Genomic DNA, 24,971 nt, shown 5'->3' on the forward strand with positions numbered 1-24,971 from the left:
GCGGGGCCTCATCCGGGGCGGAGACAGAGTGGGGGCGGGGTCACACGGGGGCGGGGTCACACGGGCGGGGTCATCGTCAGGGGCGGGGCCGATCGGGGCGTGGCTTCACTCAGGGGCGGGGCTCCACTCAGGGGCGGGGCTCCACAGGAGCGGGATCTCAGCCGGGGCGGGGTTACAGCTGGGGGCGGGGTTACGGCCGGGGCGGGGTTACAGCCGGGGCGGGGTTACAGCCGGGGCGGGGTTACAGCCGGGGCGGGGCCTGTCCCCGCGCCGTGCGCAGCCCGTCCCGTCCCGGCAGCCCCCGCGGCCGCGCGGCGATGGCGGCGGCGGGCGCTGAGGAGCGGCGGGGCGCGGCGGGGCCGGAGCGCGGACACAGCTCCGGCCCCGGCCCGCTGGGCTCGCTGCTCAGCCGGTTGCCGCTGGCGCCCGCCCCGGCCCCGCGGCGCCGCACCGCCAGCCAGTGCAAGCCGGAGCCGCCGCTGCTGCGCACCAGCAAACGGACTATCTACACGGCCGGGCGGCCGCCGTGGTACAGCGAGACCGGCGCGCCCGTGGATGAGGCCTTTGTCATCGGTGAGCGGCGGGACGGGGCCGGGCCGGGGAGGGGATGGAGCCGAGACGGGCCGGGGAGGGGATGGAGGCCGGACCGGGGCCAGGGTCGGAAATGGTGGGACGAGGCCCGAGGGACGGCCAGGGAGGGGCTGGGAGCGGGACCGGGCTGGAACCGGAGCCGGATCCGGGGCCGTGACGGATCCGGGCCGGGGCGCCGCCCCGCCGCTCCCCGCAGGCCTGTGCGGCGGCAGCGCCTCGGGCAAGACCACGGTGGCGACGCGGATCATCGAGGCGCTGGACGTGCCCTGGGTCGTGCTGCTCTCCATGGACTCCTTCTACAAGGTGCGGGCGGCGCAGCGCTGAGCCGTGCCGCCGGGCGCTGCCGGTGCTCGCGGTGCAGGGAGCGGGCGCGGCTCTGAGCGGGGCTGGCGCCTGTGGGTGCCGGGATCCGGCGCGGTGCTGGGTGTCCCGGTGTCCGGCGCGGTGCTGAGCGCCGCCGGTGCCTGCAGGTGCTGGATGAGGGGCAGCAGGCGCTGGCAGCCCGCAGCGACTACAACTTCGACCACCCCGATGCCTTTGACTTCGAGCTGCTCGTCAGTGTCCTGCGCAAGCTCAAGAAGGGCAAGAGCGTGAAGGTGCCGGTGTACGACTTCACCACGCACAGCCGGCGCCGCGAGTGGGTGGGTGCCAGGGGCCGGGCTGGGCCTGGCTCGGGGTCCCGGGGATGGGGAATGCCTCTGCAGGGCCTGGAGGGCTGAAGGGAGGGGACAGCTGGGGGTCATCAGGAGTGGGGGACTCATTCGGGGGAGACTGTGGGTGGATGTGCAAACAGGCCAGTGCTGATATGAGGTGAGGAGGATAGCAGATAGAGAGGTGCTGGGAGGATAGCAGTGAGCAGAGGCTTGGGATGTAGAGCAAGATTCAGGGTCTGTCTTGGCCTGGAGCATCATGCACAGGGATCAACTATGGCTCCAAGGTGTTGGGTGCTGCAGGACAGTTATGGGGAGCCCCAGCACAGTGGTGATACCCCAGGGGGGTCAGTGCCCTGTCTGTGTCAGTGTTGGTGCTGCTGTGGCGTGTGAGAGAAACAGGACAAACCCAGCTCCTGTCTGCCTGCAGAAAACAGTGTATGGGGCCAACGTCATCGTGTTTGAGGGGATCCTGGCCTTCGCCAACAAGGAGCTGCTCAAGGTATCGCTGCCTCAGGTGGCCGCTGGCCCGGAGGGGATGTGCTGCAGCAGGACAGGCGCTGGCCTGGGTGCCACTGCAGCAGTGGGGCTGTGCAGGGGCAGGGCCCCGGCTTGCTGGGGAGGTGTCGGAGCCCTCAGGGGAGGTGATGCCGGGTGCCACTGCAGCAGTGGGGCTGTGCAGGGACAGGGCCCCGGCTTGCTGGGGAGGTGTCGGAGCCCTCAGGGGAGGTGATGCTGGGTGCCACTGCAGCAGTGGGGCTGTGCAGGGACAGGGCCCTGCGCTTGCTGGGGAGGTGTCAGAGCCCTCAGGGGAGGTGATGCCGGGTGCCACTGCAGCAGTGGGGCTGTGCAGGGACAGGGCCCCGGCTTGCTGGGGAGGTGTCGGAGCCCTCAGGGGAGGTGATGCTGGGTGCCACTGCGGGGCGGTGCAGGGGAGTAACGCAGGTATGGTGAGAGCTGCATAGGGGGTGCTCACCCCTCCCAGTTTTCCAGCTGCTGGACATGAAGGTGTTTGTGGACACGGACTCCGACATCCGCCTGGTGCGGCGGCTGCAGCGCGACATCATGGAGCGCGGGCGCGACGTCGCGGGGGTCATCAAGCAGTACAACAAGTTTGTGAAGCCGGCCTTCGAGCAGTACATCGAGCCCACCGTGCAGGTTGCCGACATCGTGGTGCCCAGGGGTGAGGCCAGAGCTGAGCCTGGCGTGGGGAGCGGGTGTTGTGGGGCAGGGGGTTAGGGTTTTCCCCACCTGCCTCCTCTGCTTCACCCTCAGGTGGGGAAAACTTTGTGGCGCTGGACCTCATCGTGCAGCACGTGCACAGCCAGCTGGAAAAGGTGAGCCAGGGCTGGGAGGAGAAGGGCCTTGCATGCAGAGGGCAGGATGTGGCTGCACACAGACCTGTGCTCTTGGAGCACCTGGGGGGGTCCTGACATCACCTGTCTTCTCAAAAGGCCCAGCATGGTGCCTGGGGGAGCAGATCTGTGAAGTGGGCACTGGGGAGGAGGGTGGGAAGCCACTGGGCTGTGGTGGTGGCTGTGAGTGACTGACAGGGTGTCCTTCCTGTTCCCCTGTGCTGCGCCGGTGACCTCTGCACCACCCAGCGGGAGATTACAGTCAGGTACGTGGGACCCGCCGCTGCAGAGGGGCCTCTTCTGGGCTGGGGGGCTGCTGGCACCCACTGGATTCCGAGTCTTGCTGCCTCCGTGTCCCTGCTGGCAGAGCTTGCTGAGGTGCCTGAGCGTAGTTGCTCCTCCCCAGTGCTGCAGGGGCTGTGGTCAGCTCCTTGGGGCTTGTGTGGCTGCAGCTCTGGGCTCTGTGTGACACGTCCCACACTGTGGCTGATGCATGTGGCCAGCTCCCTGCCCTGCTCCTGTCCTGGCTCCTGAGTTACCCTGGGCTGCTCACTTCTGTGGGAGAAATGCCCTGCAGGATCCCTGTTCCTAGCAGTTCTTGTCTCCTTTGAGCAGGACAGCCCTTGTCCCTTGCGGTGCACAGCCCGGTCCCAGGGTGCAGGGGAATGTCCTGCCCTGCAGAGCTGCAGATCCTGGTGCTGCAGAGGCTGCAGCAGCAGTGTGTGTGGTCTGGGAGGTTCACCCCAGTCTTTTTGGGTATTCCAGCTCTGGGGTGCCAGACTTGGGGCATTCCTCAGGATCCAGGCGGGAAGGCCAAGCACAGTGCTGACCTTTCAGAGGGGTTCTTCTGGAGCCTTCCTTTGGCAGGGCCGTGTCCCTCCAAGGGCCCAGGGCTGTGGGTGTGCGTGTGCTGCACAGCTCTGAGCCCCTTCCTCCCTGCAGGGCTGCCCTGGCCTCCGCCCACCAAGGACAGCCCCTGCCAAAGACTCTGAGCGTCCTGGAGAGCACGCCGCAGGTGCGGGGCATGCACACCATCATCAGGTACATCCCTGCCCCGGGCCCTGCTCTGGGCTGCTTGGTGGGATCACACCACAAGGCCTGGTGTGAGTTTCTCCCCTGTGCCCCTGGACTGCAGCCATGGGGGTTGGCATGGAACAGAATAGCTGAATGGAGCTGGCCCTGGCCCCATGGGCACTTCTCTGGTGACCAGACCTCTACACATCTGCACATTTGGGTGATTCCCGAGCCAAAGGCAGGCTTTTCCTGCAGTGGGAGGGGACTGGTTGGCCCTTTCCTCACTGGAGCACAGGTGGAGCAGCTGGTGGCAGGCAGCAAGGTACCCCTTGCCCCTCTCCCAGGGCACTTGGGTTTAGAGCTAGCTTAGAGAAGGGACCTGGGCAGCTGCTTCTGTGACTTCACCACTCCTGATCTTTTCTTTCCCCTCTGATGCTCCTTTTTTTGCAGGTGACAGTAGCATCAGTTAGTGAAGGGTCAAGGGCTGAGGCCTTTAGGATTACAGAGAGGTTCACTTGTTTTTGCAGCTGCAGAACCTGGCAGCCCCAGGTGTGTTTCTCCACAGCAGAGAGGGGATGCTGAGCTCACTCAGGTCCTCCTGTGCCTCTCATGCTGTGGCTGCTATGGCACCTGTGTGTTGGTTTGGAGGGTGTCAGCTCATGTCCTTGTGAGACACCTAAGAGGGCTGAGTGCACTTCCAGTAAGCTCGCAGAGGATACCAAGTGGGGTGGGGTGTGGACCTGCTGGAGAGCAGGAAAGCTCTGCAGAGGGATTGGGACAGTCTGGATCGATGTGCTGAGACCAGCAGTGTGAGGGTCAACAAGGCCAAGTGCCAGGTCCTGCTCTCAGGTCACAACAGCCCCATGAAGCACCCCAGGGTGAGGCAGAGGGGCTGGAGAGGCCAGGGGAGTGTTGGTCGGCAGTGGCTCAACAAGCCCAGGTGGGCAAGCGGCCAGTGGCACTGGGCTGTCCCAGCTGGGCACTGCTGGGGCACCTCCAGTCTTGGGGACAGTTCTGGGCCCCTCCTGATAAGAGAGACATTGAGGGAGCGTGTCCAGGGCAGGGGATTTAGCTGGGGAAGGGAATGGAGCCCCGGGAGAGGGGAGCTGGGAAGGGGCTCAGCCTGGAGAAAAGGAGGCTCAGGGGGCACCTTCTCATTCTCTATAGCTTCCGACAGGAGGATGCAGCCAGGTGAGGGTCAGGCTCTGCTCCCATGGAAAAAGGGACAGGATAACAGGAAGCTGCCTCAGGCTGCTCCAGAGGAGATTTAGGTTGGATATTGGGAGCAGTTTCTTCAAGGAAAGGATTTTCCAGCCTCAGCACAGCTACTCCAGGTAGTGATGGAGTCCCCATCCCTGGTGGAATTTAGAAACCACATGGATGTGGCACTTGAGGCTGTGGGCTAGTGGTGGTCCTGGCAGTGCTGGGGGAGGAGCTGAACTTGATCTCAAAGGGCTTTTCCAACCCAAACAATTTATGATGTTCTGATACTCGTGACCACATACAGGCTGGGCACCTCCTTTCCTTCTCCTGACTCCTTTCTCCTGTGGAAGCACAGGCTCCAAGGCAGTAGGACAGGTGATGTGGCACGTGAGGTGTGCCAGCAGAGCCCTGTGCCAGTGCCCGTGTCCCTCCCCCGGGCTGTGGCTCCACCTTTGTACCACAAGTGCTTGATGACCTTAATCCGGAGGCTCAGGGCTGTGCTGGGCTGCTTGGGGGTGGGTTGGCTTTGCCTGGGGCTGCAGGGCTTTGGCACCACTGGCCTCACGTGGCTGTGCAGGAGCAGGGCCAGGGGTGGTGGGGAGGGTGTATAAAAAGTGCCACATTTCTGAGGAGCGTCGGCTCAGCCTGTCAGCTGCCCCCTGGAATCCTGCTGGGACAGTGCCTTTCCCAACCCTCTGAGCTGAGGAGCTCTGCTGGCTGGCTGTGCCAGGGCACAGCGAGGCAGCATGTGTTTCTGGTGACAATTGGTGGCACTTGTTGGCTTCTGTGTGACTTGGGCATGGCATGGGGCTGTTGCTGGTCACCACGTGTCACCCTCTGCTCCTGAGGTGCTGCTTTTGCCTGCTGCCCTTCTCTCAGGCTCTCAGAGAGCTCCAGGCTGGTGAGACTCAAACACACCTTTAGCCACATTTCCTGCACCTCCATGTGCAGTTATTGCATCTTAGCAGATCTATCTCTTGTCTTTATTAATGTATTTCATGTTTAGACTCATGTGTTTATTATATTTTGTCAGTGAAACAACCTCACAACTATGAGTTCTACAGTCTTTCATCAGCAAAACACAAAGTAGCTATCTTTTGTTACAAAGTCTTTTAAGGCTAAACTGTCTAATTAAAAAATAACACTTAGATTATTTTCCTTTTAACATAATAACTAATCTCTCAAACCTATAATGTAGACTTTTCTGTTTAATTACAAAACATCGCCCAAACCTATGAAAAAGAAAGAAGAAAAAAGTAAAAAAGAACAACTTCTACTCTAAAATGTCTATCTTACTTCATATTTATTTCTATGTTCTAAAACCCCATACTCTAAGTTTTCCACCCTGTAATATTACACACTTCTAGCCGACTACACACTCATAATCCTAGTGCTATTAATTAATTTTAGAAGTCTTCTCCACAACCTCAAGTCAAATACAGTACTGTCTTACAAGTCTGCCTTTCAGCACAGAAAATTTAAAATTCCCAGCATCTGAAGTTCCAACTTCATGCAGTGGTTTGGGTGGGAGGGACCTTTGGAGGCTGCCTAGCTCAGCCCCACATCAGCAGGGACCCTTCCCCTGCAGCAGGCTGCAGCTCTGCAGTGCTCCCACAGCACAGCCTTTCTGGGTGCCTGGACATGTCCAAGCCAGCACCACCACAGCAGAGCTGTGAGCCACGTTCTGCTCCCTCCTGGTGCTGTCTGGTGCTTCCCAGAGCAGCTCTAGGGTGTCAGTCCTGCGTGCTGGCCAGCACCATTCCCTGTGGCCCCACTCCTCCGGCTCCCCAGTCTGACTGCTGGGAGGGGGATGCTGGCAGCACATGAGCATCAGCGTGGTAGATCAGGCTGGCAGGTGGGGAAGCACTTTCTAGAGCAGTTTTCTGCTCTTGTGGAGAGACAGAAACTGAAAATGAGTCCCACAGTGGAATAGCTGCAGTTTGAGTCATGAGGCTGGGAATAGATGGAGTATGAAGGATGCAGTGTGAGGAAGAGGAGAATGGTACCCATTGCCAGAGGGCACATTACATGAGATACTGGGCAGGAGTTCTTCATGAGGGTGGTGAGGCTCTGCTGCAGGTTGCCCAGGATAGCTGGCTGCCCCAAGGGCAGGCTGGACAGGGTTTGGGGGAACCTGCTCTGATTGAAGGTGTGGCTGCCCATGGCAGGGCGGTGGGACAAGGTGACCTTTAAGGTCCCTCCCAACACAAACCGTTCTGTAACCTATTCATGCCCAGGTACAGGTGCCTGGCTGTACCAGCTGGCTCTTGGCTGCAGACAGTCCAGTTTATGCACAGAGCTGATGCTGTGATCAAGCCCCAGGCAGATGCTCCTGGTCCCTCTGTCATCTCCTGGGCGTGCTAGGGAAGGCTGAGCTTTCAGGAGTGCCAGCTGCAGGCTCCCAGTGTGCTGAGGTTCATCTGCCTCCTCTGTGGATAGGAGCAGTGTGTTTCCCCAGGCTTCACCCAGGCAGTGATGCCGTGGGGTGAGGGGGCTGCAGTGGGGACAGCGATGTCCCCCCATCATGCCCTGCCAGCTGAGGGGTGGGATGGTGGCACTGGTGGATCCTGGCAAGCTGCTGCTGCCCAGCATGTGCAGGCTGCCCTCCCTGGCACAGCCCTTCCCCCTGCCCTGCTGGCTCCCTGGGCAGGGAGAAGCTTCCTGGCTGTGTCTGCCCTGGGGTTCCCCAGGGGTTCCCCATCCCCAGAGGTGTCGCTGTTAGGTTGGATGTGACATACACACGTGTGATCAGGGTTTAAGCCCCTCCATACAGAGGAGCCTCTGCCGGAGCAGTGTGGGGCCTGTGCCACCCAGCCAGGGGCCAGCACAGCCGGGTGGGTCCCAGTGGGGACAGCTGGCTGGGACAGGACAGGCTGCAGGGGAGGCAGGGAGGCTGCTGGCTCGTGCTGCTGCCAGGCTGCTGTGGGTGGCTGTGTGGGTGCAGCCCACCTGTGAGTGCTTGCTGACAGCTCACTCTGGGAGCTGTAGGCAGGGTCTTCCAGGCCAGAACTGGTTTTTTTGCCTTCCCTGAGGGTGCTGGCTGTGCCCAGGGGTTTGGGAATGTCTGTATGCCGTGGTCACTGCCGATGCTCAGCTGTGAGTGACCCTGGAATGGCTGCAGGAGCACACGAGGACAGCAGTGACTGCTCGTCCTCCTCCAAGCGCCTCCGTGGGGGTGTCTGTCATCCACCGAGGTATAAGAAATGGCAGATGATGTCTTAAAATACTAAGTGAAAATATTCAATGTCCTTCTGCCTCTTAGGAGTGTTGCCAGCTCCACTTCTTCCATCTGGGAATGGGCAGGTGTCTGTGGGACTTCTTTGTCCTCATGTTCCCCACGAGGCTGGTGGCCAGGGTATTCCCAGTAGGAAAAGTAACCTACTTTCCCTCTGCTGTGGGGTTAGTGCCCTGCATGCGAGGCTGGATTTTCCCCCTCTGGGGGATGAGAGAGGCTTCCTGGGAACTGCAGCCCCATGGCAGCTTTGTTCTGGTTTGTATTTGTTGTACATCTCAGTGCCTTCAGTACATCAGAGCTGTGGAAAGGGCACACGATGGGTATTTCAGAGTCACCTGGTTCTTAGCAGTGCTTTCTCTGACTTGGGATGTAGAGGGGAGAGCTGGGGACATGTTCAACTCTTTTCTGTCACCCAGCGTGCTCAGCCAAGGTGCACTATGTCCCCTTCCACAGCGGGGTCCCAGCCTATCCTGGCTCTGCTCCTGTTCTGCCCGGGCTCCCCAACACTCACCCACTGCTCCTGAGTTTGTGCTGCCCCAGGGCTGATGGTCCTGCCTGACCTGTTCCTACTCCCCATTCTCCCAGCTCTCTCTGATGTCTGTAAGTGGTGCTGCACCTCCCTCCCAGGGTAGCTAAGCCACTCTCTTGCCTCTGTAGTCCTGTCTAAGACAGAAGCTGAGGTCTCAGTGAGCCACACAGTGCTGGTGATCACTGACTGTGTCACTCCAAGAGTGCTCTGGTTCCCACAGACTGGGGCTGCTGTCCATGCTCGTTGGCCCCTGGAGCCCCACGTGTGGTCTGCAGGGACAGCAGGGGCTCTGTTCCTACCTCACCTGTTCCATCCCTCCCAGGAACAAGGACACGACCAGGGACGAATTTATCTTCTACTCCAAGCGCCTGATGCGGCTGCTAATCGAACATGCCTTGTCCTTCCTGCCCCTGAAGGTGAGTGCCCACTCCTGGGTGTAGCCACAGCCCCACCCCATCTGCCTGGCTGGCTGCCCCCAGTCCCAGGGGTCTGGCTGCCCCCAGTCCCAGGGGTCTGGCTACCCCCACTCTGCTCCCCTTTCTGCAGTCGGTCACGGTGGAGACGCCCCAGGGCACCATGTACGAGGGGAAGCGGTTCCACAGGCAGCGGGTGAGACACGGTCCCTGCTCCCCGTGAGAGCACGGCTCCTGGCTCAGCACGCACCAGGAGCACCCAGCACGTGTCCTGCCCCTTTCCCAGATCACCGGCGTGTCCATCCTGCGGGCAGGTGAGACCATGGAGCAGGCCCTGACCGCTGTCTGCAAGGACATCCGCCTGGGCAAGATCCTCATCCAGACCAACCTGGACACGGGGGAGCCTGAGGTGAGTGCTGCTGCAGCCTGGCACGCGGCCGGGCACCGCTGGCTCCTCACCAACCCTTCCTTCCCTCCCCAGCTGCACTACCTGCGGCTGCCCAAGGAGATCAGCGAGGACTACGTGATCCTGATGGACAGCACGGTGTCCACGGGGGCCGCGGCCATGATGGCCGTGCGCGTGCTGCTGGTGAGCGCCGCGCCGTGCCGCGGTGGGGCAGGGCGTCCTCGGGGCCCGGCTGGGCTCTCACCTCTCCCTGTGCCGCAGGACCACGACGTGCAGGAGGACAGGATCTTCCTGCTGTCGCTGCTGATGGCGGAGATGGGGGTGCACTCCGTGGCCTACGCCTTTCCCCGCGTCCACATCATCACCACCGCTGTGGACAAGCGGGTCAACGAGGAGTTCCACATCATCCCGGGCATCGGTGAGGGGCACCTGGGTGTGCTGCACCTCGTGGCTGGGCCAGCAACCCTAGGGTAGCCTTGCCGGGACTCTGGTGGAGCTGGTGCTGCTGCCCCTTCACTTTGTCCCTTTCTCTGCCAGGTAACTTTGGAGACAGATACTTTGGCACCGATGGCCCCTCGGCCTGGTGTGAGAGCGACAGCATGGACTGCTGAGCTGGCTGGCCACAGGAGCACGGGCTAGGCTGGCTGCAGGGCTGGCCCCCATCCCTGCCCCCAGGAGAGGCCCCGAGCTGCCAGCTGTGCCCGCCTGCCAGCCCCAGGCTCTCCAGACCTGCACGACAAGCTGCTGCTGCTGCTGGTCTCCCTCTGCCCCAAAGGACCAATCCTCCCCAGGGAGGAGGAGAAGAGAGGGATGGCCTCTCCTGCGGACCACGGAGGGGATATTTAGGGACATTCCTTGCTCAGAGCCCTGCCCCTGGGCCTGGGCCAGCCGTGCCTCCAGAGGGAGTGGTGGGCTCCCTGCGGCTGTGCCTGGGGGGTGCTCGCCTGCTACCTGGGGCAAGACGGGGATGGGGTCCAGTCCAGGTGAGCTCCATGCCTGGAATCTGTATTTATTTATATTTATTGTGGGCAGCCTCCAGCTCCAGTGGGACCCTCTGACATCAGGGACTGGACCTCATGGATCCACCCTGTCCCTGCCAATCCACACTCCATCCCCGGTCCCAGGAGCTGGGGGTTGGCATGGGGCTGCCTTCCCGGTGCTGTCCCACCCCCGGTGCGCAGAGTGCTGCCGGTGCCCGGGGAGTGGTGAGGTGTCCCCGGTGCTGCCCTTGTTGCTCAGGTTCTTTTTCCAAAGGGCAGCGGCAGCCTTGCCCCCTCGCCCCCGCCGCCGGTGGCAGCAGGCGGTTCCGGGGGCGGGGGTCTGTCCCCGCAGCCCGCGCTGTCCCGGGCCCGGCCGTGCCCCCCAGCCCCTCGCCGCCGTTTTGTACCAATAAAGGAGCAGCGCGATGCCCGTGTGCCGTCTCCTGCTGCCGCCGGGCTCGGGCGGTCCCTGGGGCCGGGCCCCGTACCGGCTATCGTGGCACTGGCCATGCCCCGGGCTGGGCTGTGCCCTGTACCGGGTGTCGCTGGCCGGGCCGTGCCCGGTACCGGGCTGGGCCGTGCCCTGTACCGGGTATCGCTGGCCGGGCCGTGCCCTGTACCGGGTATCGCCGGCCGGGCCGTGCCCTGTACCGGGCTGGGCTGTACCGTGTACCGGGCGGGCCGTGCCCTGTACCGGGTGTCGCCGGCCGGGCCGTGCCCCGTACCGGGTGTCGCCGGCCGGGCCGTGCCCCGCACCGGGCGGGCCGTGCCCTGTACCGGGTGTCGCCGGCCGGGCCGTGCCCTGTACCGGGTGTCGCCGGCCGGGCCGTGCCCTGTACCGGCCGGGCCGTGCCCTGTACCGGCTGTCGCCGGCCGGGCCGTGCCCTGTACCGGGTGTCGCCGGCCGGGCCGTGCCCTGTACCGGGTGGGCCGTGCCCTGTACCGGGTGTCGCCGGCCGGGCCGTGCCCTGTACCGGGCCGTGCCCTGTACCGGGTGTCGCCGGCCGGGCCGTGCCCTGTACCGGGTGTCTCCGGCCGGGCCGTGCCCTGTACCGGCTGGGCTGTGCCCCGTACCGGGTGTCGCCGGCCGGGCCGTGCCCCGCACCGGGCCGTGCCCCGCACCGGGCGCGGGCGGCGCCTGCGCAGAGCGGCGGCGGCGCGGGCGGAAGCGGCGGCGGGGCAGGCCCGTGGCGGTCGCTGCCGCGTCCCGTCCGACCCCGCGACCCTCGGCGCGGCCATGGCGGAGCCCCCGCGGCCGCAGCGCAAGCTGTCCCGGGTCGGGGAGAGCCTGTACCGCGTGCTGGGGCTGCAGAAGGGCAGCTCCCCCGAGGAGATCAAGAAGGCCTATCGGTACGGGGGGGGCCGCGGTCGTCCTGGGGGCGCAGGCGTGAGGGTCCGTCCCGCCAGCGCGGCCGGCACCTCGTCCGGATGGTCCCGGTGCCGTCCCGGCGGCCAGGGCCGGTTCCGGGAAGCGGAAGGTTCCGGGAAGCCGGGAGTCCCGGCTCCGTGCGGGCTGTGGGATGTCCCGGGAAGCGAGGCTGTGACCCCGTGCCGAGGGTCCCGGGAAGCGGGGCTGTGATCCCATGCCGGGGGTCCCGGCTCCGTGCGGGCTGTGGGATGTCCCGGGAAGCGGCGCTATGACCCCGTGCCGGGGGTCCCGGCTCCGTGCGGGCTGTGGGCTGTCCCGGGAAGCTGTGAGCCCGTGCCGGGGGTCCCGGGAAGCGGGGCTGTGGGCTGTCCCGGGAAGCCGGGCTGTGACCCCGTGCCGGGGGTCCCGGCTCCGTGCACGGTGTGGGCTGTCCCGGGAAGCCGGGCTGTGACCCCGTGCCGGGGGCCTCGGCTCCGTGCGCGGTGTGGGCTGTCCCGGGAAGCCGGGATGTGATCCCGTGCCGGGGTTCCAGCTCCGTGCGGGCTGTGGGCTGTCCCGGGAAGCTGTGAGCCCGTGCCGGGGGTCCCGGGAAGCGGGGCTGTGGGCTGTCCCGGGAAGCCGGGCTGTGACCCCGTGCCGGGGGCCTCGGCTCCGTGCGCGGTGTGGGCTGTCCCGGGAAGCCGGGCTGTGATCCCATGCCGGGGGTTCCAGCTCCGTGCGGGCTGTGGGCTGTCCCGGGAAGCCGGGCTGTGACCCCGTGCCGGGGGTCCCCCCGCTGCACCCGCAGGAAGCTGGCTCTCAAGTACCACCCGGACAAGAACCCCGATGACCCAGCGGCAGCCGAGCGCTTCAAGGAGATCAACAGCGCCCACGCCACGCTCAGCGACGCGGACAAGCGCCGCCTGTACGACCAGTACGGCTCCCTCGGCCTCTACGTGGCCGAGCAGTTCGGCGACGATGCTGTCCGGCACTACTTCCTCATGTCCAAGTGGTGGTTCCAGGTGAGCCCAGGGCTGTCTGGCGTGGTGGGGCTGGGTGAGCTCGGTGGTGTGCCGTGCTGGCAGGCTGGTGTTTGAGTGGGCTCTCGGGACTGCTGTGCTGGGGCAGGGACTCTGCTGAGCTCACAGCACGTCTGGCCCTGACACAGGCACTGCTGCTGTGCTGCGGAGCCCTCACCTGCTGCTGCTGCTGCTGCTGCTGTTTCTTCTGCTGCGGGACGTGCTGCCAACCCAAGGAGGATGAGTCCTACAAGTACGTGGACCCCAAGGACCTGGAGGCACAGATGCGTGCAGAGGACAGCGGTAAGTCAGGTGGGAGCCCGGCAGCTGGGAGCGCCTGTGTTTGCTTTGTGGGGGCTCTGGGGTGTCCCCATGTCCCATCTCGTGTGGGGACAGAGTTCTGGCTCAGCTCATGGGTTGGTTTTAGCCATAGCTCTTGGTGGTTCCTGTGTGGGCCAGGGCTGGTGACAGTGACAGAGGGAGCCACTGCATGGGCCGTGGGTACACTTTCTCCTTCCCACTGGACAAAGGTCCCCTGAACTGACCTGAAGCTTGGAGACCCTGGGGCCTTTGCCCTTTGGGGCACAGAGCACGGGCAGAGCAGCTGTGCTCCCGGCCAGCTGTGTTCCCTGGCACTGGCGATACTGGTGTCAGTGGGGCTGGGTGGCTCTGCAGGCTCCCTTGGGCTCGGGGCACTCCCACGGGTCTCTGCACTGGCCGGGGCTGTGGGAGCCCTCGGGGCAGTGTTGTGAGGTTGCTGCTCGCTGGCGCCACAGGGTGGGGCTGAGGCGCTGATCTGCAGCTCTTCCTTTCCAGATGCTCAGGGCCCCGTTGTAGCGCAGCCGCCGGCCAGCACGGAGCCGCTGCCAGCCAGCACCAGGAGCGATGCCTGAGGCCGGCCCCGTCCCGCCGGCTCCCCCAGGACCGGGGCAGGGATCCTCCTTTGGGACTGTCACTGTCTGGGACCACGGTCCCGCCCCCCGGGCCGGCTCGTCAGCCTCGCCAGGGATAGAATCTCAGGTTAATTTGGCCAGCATCAATGCACAGGCTCCTGGGCCCCTGCTCGAGCTCCAGGGCAATGCCCCAGTGTCCCAGCACTGTGGTGGCAGTGGCCTGGAGCCCGTGCTGCTGTGGCCCCCTTGAGTGCCTTGCCCGTGCCCGGGTGGGGCACCGAGCAGCAGGCACGAGCAGAGATGCTCCGGGCCGAGCTCTGTAGCTCTCAGTCCGAGACCATTAGCACTGTAACCTCGGGGCTGGGCTGAGCCCGCCCCTCCTCAGCCCTCCCTGTGCGTGCTGGGTGCCAAACGCTGCTGTGGGGTTGGGGTGCTCCTGTGTGTGCCCCTTCCCTCTGCCCTCTGGGTTTGTCTGGGTTTTTGTGGGCACCATTAAAGGCCGACGGGAGGGGAGTGTGTGTGTGTGTGCCTGGTGTCAGGGCTGCTGGAGCACTCGCAGCAGGATGTGCCTCTGCTGGGTGCTGTCCATGCTGGGGCTGTGCCCGTGGATCCTGCGGGGTGCTGCACTAACCGGGGTGTGGAGTAGGCAGGTCACACCCTGTGTGGCGTGGTCGTGTCGAGTGGAGGGAATGTCACCTGTCTCCTGTCACCCACCTGGTCGCACTGTGTGTCCCCTGCTGCTGGCTCCCGCAGGCTCTGCTCTTCCTGCTCCTGCTGCTGTCCCGGGGCCCTGCTCCCCGCTGCCGGCACCGGCCCTGCTCCTGCCCTGCTCCGGGGAGCCGTGGCCCTGCGGAGGGCCAGCACTGGCCGGGCTGGGGCCGGGGGGGACACGGGGAGCCGCTCGCTCGTTCTTCCCATCTCTGGTCACTGCCGCTGCCCGCAGCTGCATGGGCTCTGCCTCACTCCCTAAATATAGCCAGGGTGCCAGGGCGAGTGGGGATGGGGGTGTCCTGGCACGAGTCCCCCCGCCCTGCTCTTCGGGGGGGCTGGCACTGTGGGGTCTGCGGGACCCCGGCCTCCCGCAGCCCTGCTGCCTGCAGAGCGGGGCACATTCTCCTCAGCATGCCTGCCAGCCCTGCAGCCCCTGCTCCAGCCAGCCCCGCTCCCCGGGGCCTCGGCCGCTCCTCCTCCCGGGCAGGGCACCAGCGGGTGCGGAGCGCGGCCGGTGCCGGGCCCTGCCGGTCCCGAGGGGTGGGCAGGAGCGGTGACTCAGTGTCACCCGACGCCGCCGACAGCTGCGGCCCCGGCGGGGCGGGGGCGGCTAAAATTAGCGCCGGGGGCCGGGGCCGGGGCCGAAACAAAGCGGGCAGCGGGCGGCCGGAGCGGAGCCGCGGGACAGAGCCGGGTCGGGCCGGGCCGGGCCGGGAGCGCGGCCATGAACTTCGCGGTAGGGCTGAAGCCGCTCCTGGCGGAGGCGCGGAGCATGGAGAGCCTGGAGAAGCAGCTCATCTGCCCCATCTGCCTGGAGATGTTCTCCAAGCCCGTGGTCATCCTGCCCTGCCAGCACAACCTCTGCCGCAAGTGCGCCAACGACGTCTTCCAGGTGGGAGCCGCCGGTGGGGCGGGGGAGGCACCGGCACCTCGGTCCCCGGGACCCCGGTGCGGCGGGTGGTGGCCCCGTTATCCCGGGATCCCCGGCCAGCGAGGCGGAGGGGCGGGCAGCACCAGGAGCACCGGGATCGTCTTCACGGGGGGGCCTGGTCTGGCACGGGCGCCGGGAATCCCGGCTCCGGGAGCTCCGGTGGGTGCGCTCGGTGCCGCTCCCGGCTGGCGGGGACGGTGAACGGGAAGCAGGGTACGAGTCCTGGTTTGTGTCCACACCCGTGGCCGTGCTCTTGCCGGTCTCCATCTCTGTCTCAGTGCCCATGGTCGTGCCCGGGTCCGTGCCGGGGGGCTGTGGGGCGCAGATCCGCGGGGGCAGGAGGTGCCGGGGGTGCCCGGTGTGCCGGGGTTCCGGGGGTGCCGGGGGTGGGGGCTGCCGCCGCCGTGACCCCTCGCGTCCCCCCCCCAGGCCTCCAACCCGCTGTGGCAGTCGCGGGGCTCCAGCGCGGTGCCGTCGGGCGGGCGGTTCCGGTGCCCGTCCTGCCGGCACGAGGTGGTGCTGGACCGGCACGGGGTGTACGGACTGCAGCGGAACCTGCTCGTGGAGAACATCATCGACATCTACAAGCAGGAGTCGGCCCGGTCCGGAGGCGCGGGGACCCCGGGGCGGGGTGGGGGGGAGAGACCTGCGGGTGACAGGGAGCCCACCGAGAGGGCTGGGGTGGGATCCCAACAGGAACTGGGGAGTCACGGGGCTCATACGGGGCCAGGGAATATCCCTGGGGCTGCAGCTGTCTCCAGGGACAGAGGTGTTTCTGGTGCCAGCAGTGTCCCTGGGCTGAAGGGTCCCTGGGGGCCAGAGGTGTCCCTGGGGCTGGCAGGTCCCGGGGCTGGGGCTGTCTCTGAAGCTGGGCTGTCTCTGAAGCTGGGCTGTCTCTGGGGGCCGGGGTGTCTCCCTGACACCCCCAACCCCCGTGCAGACCCCTTCATGCCAAGGCTGAGCAGCACCTCATGTGCGAGGAGCACGAGGACGAGCGGATCAACATCTACTGCCTGCGCTGCGAGGCGCCCACCTGCTCCCTGTGCAAGGTGTTCGGGGCGCACAAGGACTGCGAGGTGGCCCCGCTGCCGGCCGTCTACCAGCGCCAGAAGGTGGGGGGCCCCCGGGGTCTCGGGGGGCCGAGGGTCCCCACACAGCCACCCTCACGCCCAGGCCCTCTGCTCCCAGAGCGAGCTCAGCGATGGCATCGCCATGCTGGTGGCGGGGAACGACCGCATCCAGGCCATCATCACGCAGATGGAGGAGATCTGCCACACCATCGAGGTTGGCACCGGGGCTCCAGCGGAGGGAGCGGTGGGGCAGGGAGTGCCCAGCGCTGGGGCCGTGCCGGGGCACACGGAGCAGCCCTGGCTGTCCCGCAGGAGAACGGGCGGCGGCAGAAGCAGCACCTGGGGCTGCGGTTCGACGCGCTCTACGGCATCCTGGAGGAGCGCAAGAAGGAGCTGCTGCAGAGCATCGCGGCCGAGCAGGAGGCCAAGCTGCAGCGCGTCCGCGGGCTCATCCGCCAGTACGGAGACCACCTGGAGGCCTCCTCCAAACTGGTGGAGTCTGCCATCCAGGCCATGGAGGAGCCCCAGATGGCCCTGTACCTGCAGGTGCTGCCAGGGGACGGGGGGGCTGGGACTGATCAGTCAGTCTTGGTGGGGTATTGGTTCCCTGAGGGGTGTGGGGCTGCTCACAGGGCTAAACAGGGGGCTGTGCTCACCCAAAAGGACCTGTGCATGCCCCTGGGATGTGCGGGGGTGGACCTGTGGTGGGGGTGATGTTTGGGGGGGGGGGAGACACTGATCCCTCCTCGCTTTCCTTCACAGCACTCCAAGGAACTCCTGAAAAAGTGAGTGGGGATATGGGGGGTAAAGGCCTTTGGTTGGTGCCCTCTGGGGCTGGACCCTGCAGCTCCCGGGGAGTCTCTGCCCTGCAGGATCACAGACATGTCCAAGGCATCCATGAGCAGCCGCCCTGAGCCTGGCTACGAGAACATGGACCACTTCTCCATCAACGTGGACTACGTGGCTGAGATGCTGAGGACCATCGAGTTCCAGACAGGTGCCTGCCCTGGGGAAATTGCTGTGTCCCAAGGGGGCACTGGGACTGCCTGGGGTGCCCTGAGACCCCCTCACCACATGCCCTGTGCGGGGATCCCACACAGGACTGGGGGTGTGCCCCCCACCTGTAGCCCCACCCGGGGGCCCTGGAGGGTCAGTCCTGCCCCAGGCTCTCCCTGGTTCCCACACCGGGCTGGTCACTTTGCTCCTGGAACTTCCACCCTGCAGTGTCCTGCTTGTCACCTCCCTCCTGGCGTGTCCCATAATGGGGAGGGAGGGAGGGAGGGAGGGTCCCGCCTGAGCTGTCCCTGCCCACAGAGCCACTGGGCGAGGATGAGGGGGATGGAGCTGGGGAAGGCAGCGAGGCCGCAGCGGACGAGGACCGGCTGGACAGCCTGGAGGTGCCCGAAGCTGCTGAAGGTGAGAGCCTGCCATGACTGCCCAGGGCCGTGTCCAGGGCCAGCCCTTGGCTGTGCCATGGTCCCCGTGTGGCAGCACGGGTCCTCCAGGGTGCCAGGCATCCCTGCCTCGATCTTTTTCCTCTCTCCCTCTGCAGATGTGGGGCCGAGGCAGAAGCCAGCGAGCTCTCCCCATGGTGAGACCCTCAGGGGAGTGAGATGGGCACGGCCATGGGGTGCCGTGGGGCAGAGCAGACCTCCTGGGGGTGGGGATGAGGGTGTGGAGGGGCAGGTCACACCTCAGGCTGCCCCAGGCCATCCCTGTCTCCCTGCTGCAGCGAGTGGGAAGGGGCTCTGGGGGTCACAGGGCTGAGGCTGCTTTTCCCCACAGGTCAGCACTGAAGTGAAACCGTGGGGTAAGGCTGGATGCTCTCAGCTCTGCCTGTCCCTGTCACCCTGCCCTGGCTGTGGCCATCCCCGGCACTCCCAGGCGAGCTCCATCCCTGCTGCTGGAATTCCCCCGATGGGCGCTGCCCCTCTCCAGCACTAAAAGTGTGTGAGGACACGTTCTCCCTCTCCGACATTAAAAGAAGTGTGTGAGGACACGCTCTCCCGTGTGCTGTGTGGGTGGGCTGGAGGCGAGGGCTGCCCCAGAGCTGCTCTGCCCCGGCCCCACAGGGTCTAGCCCAGCGCAGCCCCTGCCCCATCACCCCAGCAGTGCCCCCAGGACCTCAGGCAGGGGGCTGAGACCCCGGAGCCCAGAGCAAGGCGGGCTGTGAGCCCCGGGCCCTGTGAGAGGGGCTGTGCCCCTGCCCGCAGCCCCTCCGCGGGGCAGAGCCCCTCCGGTGCCGCTCCTGCCAGCCCCGTCCGGAGTTGGGTCCCCCGGGAGCTCGGGGCAGACAGGCGGGATGAGCTGGCTGGGTACACACGCAGCCCCGCGGCGCTGCCTCGCCGGTCCCCCGGGAGCCCGCGGCTGCGTCACCGCCGGGCCGGTCGCCAAGGCGGCGCGGCTGATGATGCACGAGGCCAGGGGTCCGCGGGCCGGGGTCCCGCAGCCACGCCGAGCCCGGCCAGGGGACGGCGGGGGCTGAGCCCTGCGGACCCCCAGACCGCGGCCAGGGGCTGGGAGCGGGGTCCTGGAGCGGGGGTGGCAGGGGAACAGCTCAGTTCTCTGTGTCCCCGAGCTGGCAGAGGGGACAGCTCCGCTCTCTGTGTCCCCGGGCTGGCAGAGGGGACAGCTCCGCTCTCTGTGTCCCCGGGCTGGCAGAGGGACAGCTCCCCATTCTGTGTCCCCGGGCTGTCACCCCAAGAAGAAGAGCCAGCTCTGCTCTCTGTGTCCCCGAGCTGTCACCCCAATCAGAGGGGCCAGGTCCCCTCTCTGTGTCCCCGGGCTGTCACCCCAAGCAGAGGGATGTGGCTGCCAGCAGAGCCAGCCCAGCCCGGCCCAGCTGCTCCTTCGCACACCAGAGCCGTGCCTGGCCTCGGGCGGTCTCCGGGGAGCACCAGGGGCTGCGGCTGCTCCGTGCCTGCACCTGGCATTCCTGCATGCAGCATTTGCCTCCCGCCCTGCTCAGGGATGTTCCCTTGTCGTGTCACCCTGCAGGGGTGACTGAGAGGGACCCCCAGCAGCCCCTCAGCTGGGTGCCATGGGTGCCTCCCCAGGGTCCGAGGTGCCCCAGGAGAGCCCCAGCCTGGTTCTCCTCTCTTTGGGGCAATTTTCTTCCTTGTGCTTTGTGCCCAGGTGCTCAGCACCCCCAAACCAGCCCTGGGCAGCCCCCTGGGATTTGCTGATGCTTCTGCTCATCCAGTAAAGTGTACCCCCACCTGAGGTTTCAGAATGAAATCTCTGTGCACTGAGCACAGATTCCAACACATTCCAGCACATTCCCACACGCAGCCTGTTCCAGGTGCTGTTCAAGGGTGTCTCCAAGAAGCATCATTTTTTCTCTTTATCCTTCTCCATAGCCATGCTTCCAAAGGCCTTTGCTCCATCAGGAACATGTTAACATTCCTAAGGAATGCCTTTTCACTTTCCCCCACAAACACAGGTGGGTTGTCCACCTGCTGTGGTCACTTCCCAGCTACGTGTCCCATTCATGGAATTTTGTCCATTTTATTGGGTTTGTATCGGGTTTGTGTGGCAAGGTTTTGGTCATGGGGAGATGACAGGGGCACCCCCTGTGAGAAGCTGAGAGAAGCTTTCCCCGTGTCCAGGAGAGCCAAAGCCAGCAGGGAGCTGCTGCTGGCCAGGGCAGAGCCCGTCAGTGGTGGCAGCAGCGCCTCAGAGATAATGGATGTAGGGAGGAAAAAAGAGTTCTGGTGTGGAGGGAATTGCAGCAGAGAGGAATGATGGTGTGAGAGAGCAGCAGCCCTGGAGCCCCCCAGGGCAGGGCAGGAGCAATGGGAGGAGCTGATCCAAGAGCTGGAGCAGGGATTCCCCCCGGCCTGGGGAGGACACAGAGAGCAGGGGCACCCAGGGGTACCCCCATGGCAGCAGAGACCCAAATCCATCTCTGGAGCCCCCATGGCAGCAGAGACTCCCCTGGGGGAGCCCGCGGCAGGGCAGGGGGTGCCCAGAGGAGCCTGGGACCCCCCGTGCAGGAGTTGGGTCCTGGCAGGATCCACGGGGACAGGAGCCCGTGCAGGAGCAGGGTCCTGGCAGGACACAGGGGGACAGGAGCCCGTGCAGGAGCTGGGTCCTGGCAGGACACAGGGGGAGAGGAGCCCGTGCAGGAGCAGGGTCCTGGCAGGACACAGGGGGACAGGAGCCCGTGCAGGAGCTGGGTCCTGGCAGGACCTGCGAGCCTGTGGGGGGCTGAGGCTGGAGCAGCCCCTGGGGGGACACACAGCGTGTGGGGGGCACAGCCCGAGGGAAGGAGCCGTCTGCAGGGGCTGCCTTCCTCCCAGACCCGAGCAGGGCAGGGACTCCTCTCCCTCAGAAGGAGCAGCAGCACAAACCACGAGGTGACCGGGGTGTAACTCCCCCTGGGAGCGAGGAGGGGGAGAGCAAGGGAGCAAAGCCAAGCCCGGGATGGACAGAGGGGTGAGGAGAACCAAAACCTGTCAGAACCAGCACACCCCTCTGTGTGCCCTGGGTGACTCGTGCCCCTGGCAGGGGCTGGGGGAGTCCTGGCAGGAAGCCAAAGACACCTGGGATCTCAATCTTAACCCATGGAGCAAATTACCAGCCTTGTATGAAGAATCACAAGTCACAAAGGTTTAAGTAGAATAGTAATGAATTAATCACCGTGTGAAAAATTTAGTTTTGGGGATTTTATTATAGGGGGTCTCAGAGGCAAGATGGAGGGACTTGGGCACTGTCCTATTCTTCTTCCTTCTTCTTCCTGACCTCCATCTTCTGGGTGATGGTGGCACATTTGGATTGGTCTAGAGTAGAAGTAGACAGTCTAACATAGGCTATAGGTATTGGAAAATAATGATAAATAATTATACCTAACTCGTAGTATGAAATGTAGACACCAGCCCAGAGGCAGGCAGTGTGCCCTTGACAGACCTGCAGATCAGATCTCTGCTGGTCTGAGAGAAAATATTTTGGATAATAAATAATAAACAACCTTGTGAACCAGAGCCAAAGAATCCCAACTCTTTCTTTGGCCAGCAGGCTGGGAAAAAAGGACTCTCGGGTCATCCCAACAGCAGAAAACCCAAGAAAAACCCAGTGTTTTTAGACTTTATTTTACTTCTAGTTGCCTGACTCTGATTTGATTGGTAATAAATTAAACTAACTTTCCTGAATAAAGTCTGCTTTGCCCACGACAGTAACGGGTCCTTACCCTGAGCCATGAGCTTTTCTCATATTTTCTCTGCCCTGTCCAAGTGAGGGGCAGTGATGGAGCAGCTCTGGTGGGCACTGGCGTCCAGCCGTGGTCAGTCCATCACAGGAGTAAAGCCAATTACCTCCTCCTGGCTTGGGTTAAACCCATGGAAAATCCTCACAGGCTTTTGGGACTCGAGGAGCAATGTCAGACTTAAATCTAAGATTAAAATTCCCCAATCCAAAGGGTCGTCAGCTGATTGTGACACCGGGAAATCCGTCAGTTTTACTGCGGGAGTTGGAATTTTCCTGATTGATTGGACAAGCTTTAAAGTAACAACATGTTATATAATGGGTCGCCATAAATTAACAACATATTCTACAGTGGATCACCATAAAATAAGAACATATTATATACTGGATCACCATGAAGTAACAACATATTCTATAGTGGATCACCACAAAATAACAATATATTCTATAATGGATCATCATAAAACAACAATATATTATATAATAGGTCACCATAAAGTAACAATGTATTCTATAATGGATCACCATTAAATAACAATATATTATATAATGGATCACCATAAAGTAACAACATATTATATAGTGGATCAGCACAAAATAACAATATATTCTATAATGGATCATCATAGAATAACAATATATTATGTAATGGAGCACCATAAAGTAACAATATATTCTATAGTGGATCACAATAAAGTAACCACTTTTATATAATGGATTACCATAAAATAACAATATATTATATAGTGGATCACAATAAAATAACAATGTATTATATAATGGATCGCCATAAAGTAACAAGATATTGTATAAGTACTTCACTTGCAAAATTATTTTACAAAAACAGATTAAAAAATTAAAGAACACACTTCTGTGTGCAGTTGGAATTTCAGGTCTCCAGTTTGGTGAGAATTCCATGTGTCCTGTCCAGACTCAGGGGTGGTTTTCTCATGTGCCATGGATCCAGGAGTTGATTCCTGTCCTTTTCCCTGCAGTGCACACCCTGAGTGCCTTTGGGAAAATGTTCCTTTGTTCTTTTAAGTTCTTCTAAGCCTTCTGATGTTTGCATTCTTGTAAGGAACTTTCTCATGCACTTTATGTAAATAATTAATTACAAATAATTATAAATTATAATATTTAAATATAATAACAACAATTATAATAATATAACATATAACATATAACGTATAACATATAACATATAATATATAATATATAATATATAATATATAATATATAATATGTAATATATAATATATAATATATAATATATAATATATAATATATCTATAGTAGACAATATATATTTTTATATATAATAAAATGCATGTAAAATATAATATATAGTATAATATATAATATAAGTATTCATTATAATTTTAATTATTATAATTATAATCTTATAAAATTAATGATTTATACATAATTGTAAATAATACATAATTGTTTTTAATTCCTTTCTGGAGGGGGAGAAATTTAATGGACTGTTGGTTTGTCTGGTGTCATTGGAGAGGTGGCACTTTCACCCTCCAATCCAGGTCACTTTTGGAAATCTATAAATGTTGGAATCAGAAATTAAACCTTCTTCTTTTTACCTTGGACATTCCAGTGTCTGCATGGTTTTATTTCATGTTTTACAGGGACAGGAAAGCACCTTCCCACCTCTCTGGTGGAGCCTGGTCCTTTCATGCTCAAACACCTCCCACATTGACAGGACTGTGCAGGGGCTGACTCAGACTCTGGGGTGGGGGTGAAGGCAGGGAGAGACCTGGAATATTTATTTGGCTCTGCCAAAGGTCACGCCTGATCTCGAGTGGGTGTGAGGTTTTCCTTCCAGGGTGGTGTTTCCAGATGCTCATTCCTGCTCTGGCCCGGGCACTGACACGCTCCTGCAACACCAAAACCAGTGCTCCACTCCAGCCTTTTGCTGTAATTTGGGTATTTTCCTCTTTGTTGTAATATTTTGGGCATTTGCCTCTTTGTTGTAATATTTTGGGTATTTGTCTCTTTGTTGTCTGGTTCGCCCTCCTGCCTTCCCCTGGGCTGTGGGATCCATGGGGGATGTAGGTCCCAAACAGACTGTCAAAATCTGGACACTTCCTGCACCATTTCTGCTGTAAATTAGGGTTCATCATCTGCAGAAATTCCTTCTGGGACACCCACCCTGGGAATTGTTTCTTTTAAGAAACCCCAGTCCCTTCTCTGCTCTGGCTGGTGCAGCAGGGGAGAGCCCCGGTGTCACGGAAAATTGGGAAGTAAACTCTCCAACCAATTTGCTAGGCTGGGAAGTTCACATTGCTTTACTAGGAGTGCTGGGTGTATGGGGAATTCTCCTCAAATCAGCATGCCCAGTAACCTAGCAGACCAGGTTATCTTCCTGAAACTAATACATATTCACCACATTTCCTGAATACAAACATGAATGTTAATGATTTCTGGAGACGTGTTTTGGTGTGGCTCCAGATCTTCTGCTGAATCTTTTCTCTTTGAGAGTATTTAAAATATGTGGTGGGGTCATAAGGTACTTCTCTCATCATTCTTTGTTCTGACACACAATCCTTGCTCTCAAAATTGAGATGTTGGCTAGTGCAATATTAATGATTAATATAAGTTAATAAGGAAGCACAAGACTCAGTCACAGACAGCTGCCTTTCCTAAAGTCCTGGGTGTGGCCCATCTGATTTTATGTGTATTGCTCTTCAAACAGGTTTAAAAACCCTTTTTAATGATTCTTTTATGATACCTGTTATTTTTATGCTCAAAACTTGAAAAATTATTTTTAGTCTCAACACTTCAATGCTTGTGCCAGAGACTTCATTTCCCAGTGAGCTCCCCTGTGTGGCTCCTCTCCCATTTTCCTCATAAGGTGTTGGGGAATTATCCCCTGTTTGCTGGATGCAATCCACTGTCCTTCAGGTCTGTTTTCAGGATCTAAATTTGCCACTTTCTGTCAGCCAGGCCATTTCCAATATTCACTGGGTTTCTCTGGGTGGATGAGCTTGCATTGCATCATTGACAATTTCTGAGGTGGCTGCACACCCTCTAACCTTCTCTGCATTGTTGTCTTGGTGTGAAAAGCCAGGTGTCTGCTAAGGAAGGCAGGAGCCTCCCTGAAATGGAAAATGTAAACCCCTCCCTCCGAATTATTATAATTGAGAAATGAAGGGGCTCTCAGGCAAAGATATGGGAGCAGGAATAACAGTTCTTTATTAGGGAAAAAATAAAAATAAAATGAAAATGCAGTCATACAAAACAACCCTGCCAGAGTCAGAGCAGGAGCTGCCCCTGTGGGTCAGGGTGGTGGCACAGTCCCATCCCATGGTGGCTCAGCCCTCCTGCAGTGCCAGCTGTGCTTCTGCTGGAGCAGGGATCCTGCACAAGGGGGGAGTTTTCCTCTGGAGCTCCAGGGCTGCTGGAGATG

The 24,971-nt window shown here is 61.1% G+C and overlaps 3 protein-coding genes across 3 annotated transcripts; all 3 read left to right on the plus strand.

The window, feature by feature from the left end:
* Window positions 1-256: 256 nt before the first annotated feature.
* LOC135295728 (uridine-cytidine kinase-like 1) lies at window positions 257-10,802 on the plus strand. Its single transcript, XM_064411385.1, has 14 exons — window positions 257-573; window positions 788-894; window positions 1,062-1,232; window positions 1,672-1,743; window positions 2,235-2,424; window positions 2,517-2,578; window positions 2,846-2,862; window positions 3,539-3,637; window positions 8,900-8,993; window positions 9,124-9,186; window positions 9,277-9,399; window positions 9,472-9,579; window positions 9,658-9,814; window positions 9,934-10,802. Exons 1-14 carry the CDS (start codon window positions 318-320, stop codon window positions 10,005-10,007), a joined length of 1,593 nt encoding a protein of 530 aa, XP_064267455.1. The 5' UTR covers window positions 257-317; the 3' UTR covers window positions 10,008-10,802.
* Window positions 10,803-11,518: 716 nt separating this feature from the next.
* DNAJC5G (DnaJ heat shock protein family (Hsp40) member C5 gamma) lies at window positions 11,519-14,985 on the plus strand. The gene is made up of 4 exons (XM_064411388.1): window positions 11,519-11,726; window positions 12,533-12,746; window positions 12,893-13,046; window positions 13,560-14,985. Exons 1-4 carry the CDS (start codon window positions 11,614-11,616, stop codon window positions 13,634-13,636), a joined length of 558 nt encoding a protein of 185 aa, XP_064267458.1. The 5' UTR covers window positions 11,519-11,613; the 3' UTR covers window positions 13,637-14,985.
* An 86-nt stretch (window positions 14,986-15,071) lies between these two features.
* On the plus strand, window positions 15,072-18,345 carry TRIM54 (tripartite motif containing 54). Its single transcript, XM_064411386.1, has 10 exons — window positions 15,072-15,239; window positions 15,708-15,880; window positions 16,219-16,390; window positions 16,467-16,562; window positions 16,661-16,894; window positions 17,111-17,133; window positions 17,221-17,345; window positions 17,663-17,764; window positions 17,901-17,939; window positions 18,134-18,345. Exons 1-10 carry the CDS (start codon window positions 15,072-15,074, stop codon window positions 18,142-18,144), a joined length of 1,143 nt encoding a protein of 380 aa, XP_064267456.1. The 3' UTR covers window positions 18,145-18,345.
* The last annotated feature ends 6,626 nt before the right edge of the window (window positions 18,346-24,971 follow it).

The sequence above is a fragment of the Passer domesticus genome, chromosome 3 (assembly GCF_036417665.1).
Source record: "Passer domesticus isolate bPasDom1 chromosome 3, bPasDom1.hap1, whole genome shotgun sequence".
In the NCBI taxonomy this organism is placed as follows: domain Eukaryota; kingdom Metazoa; phylum Chordata; class Aves; order Passeriformes; family Passeridae; genus Passer; species Passer domesticus.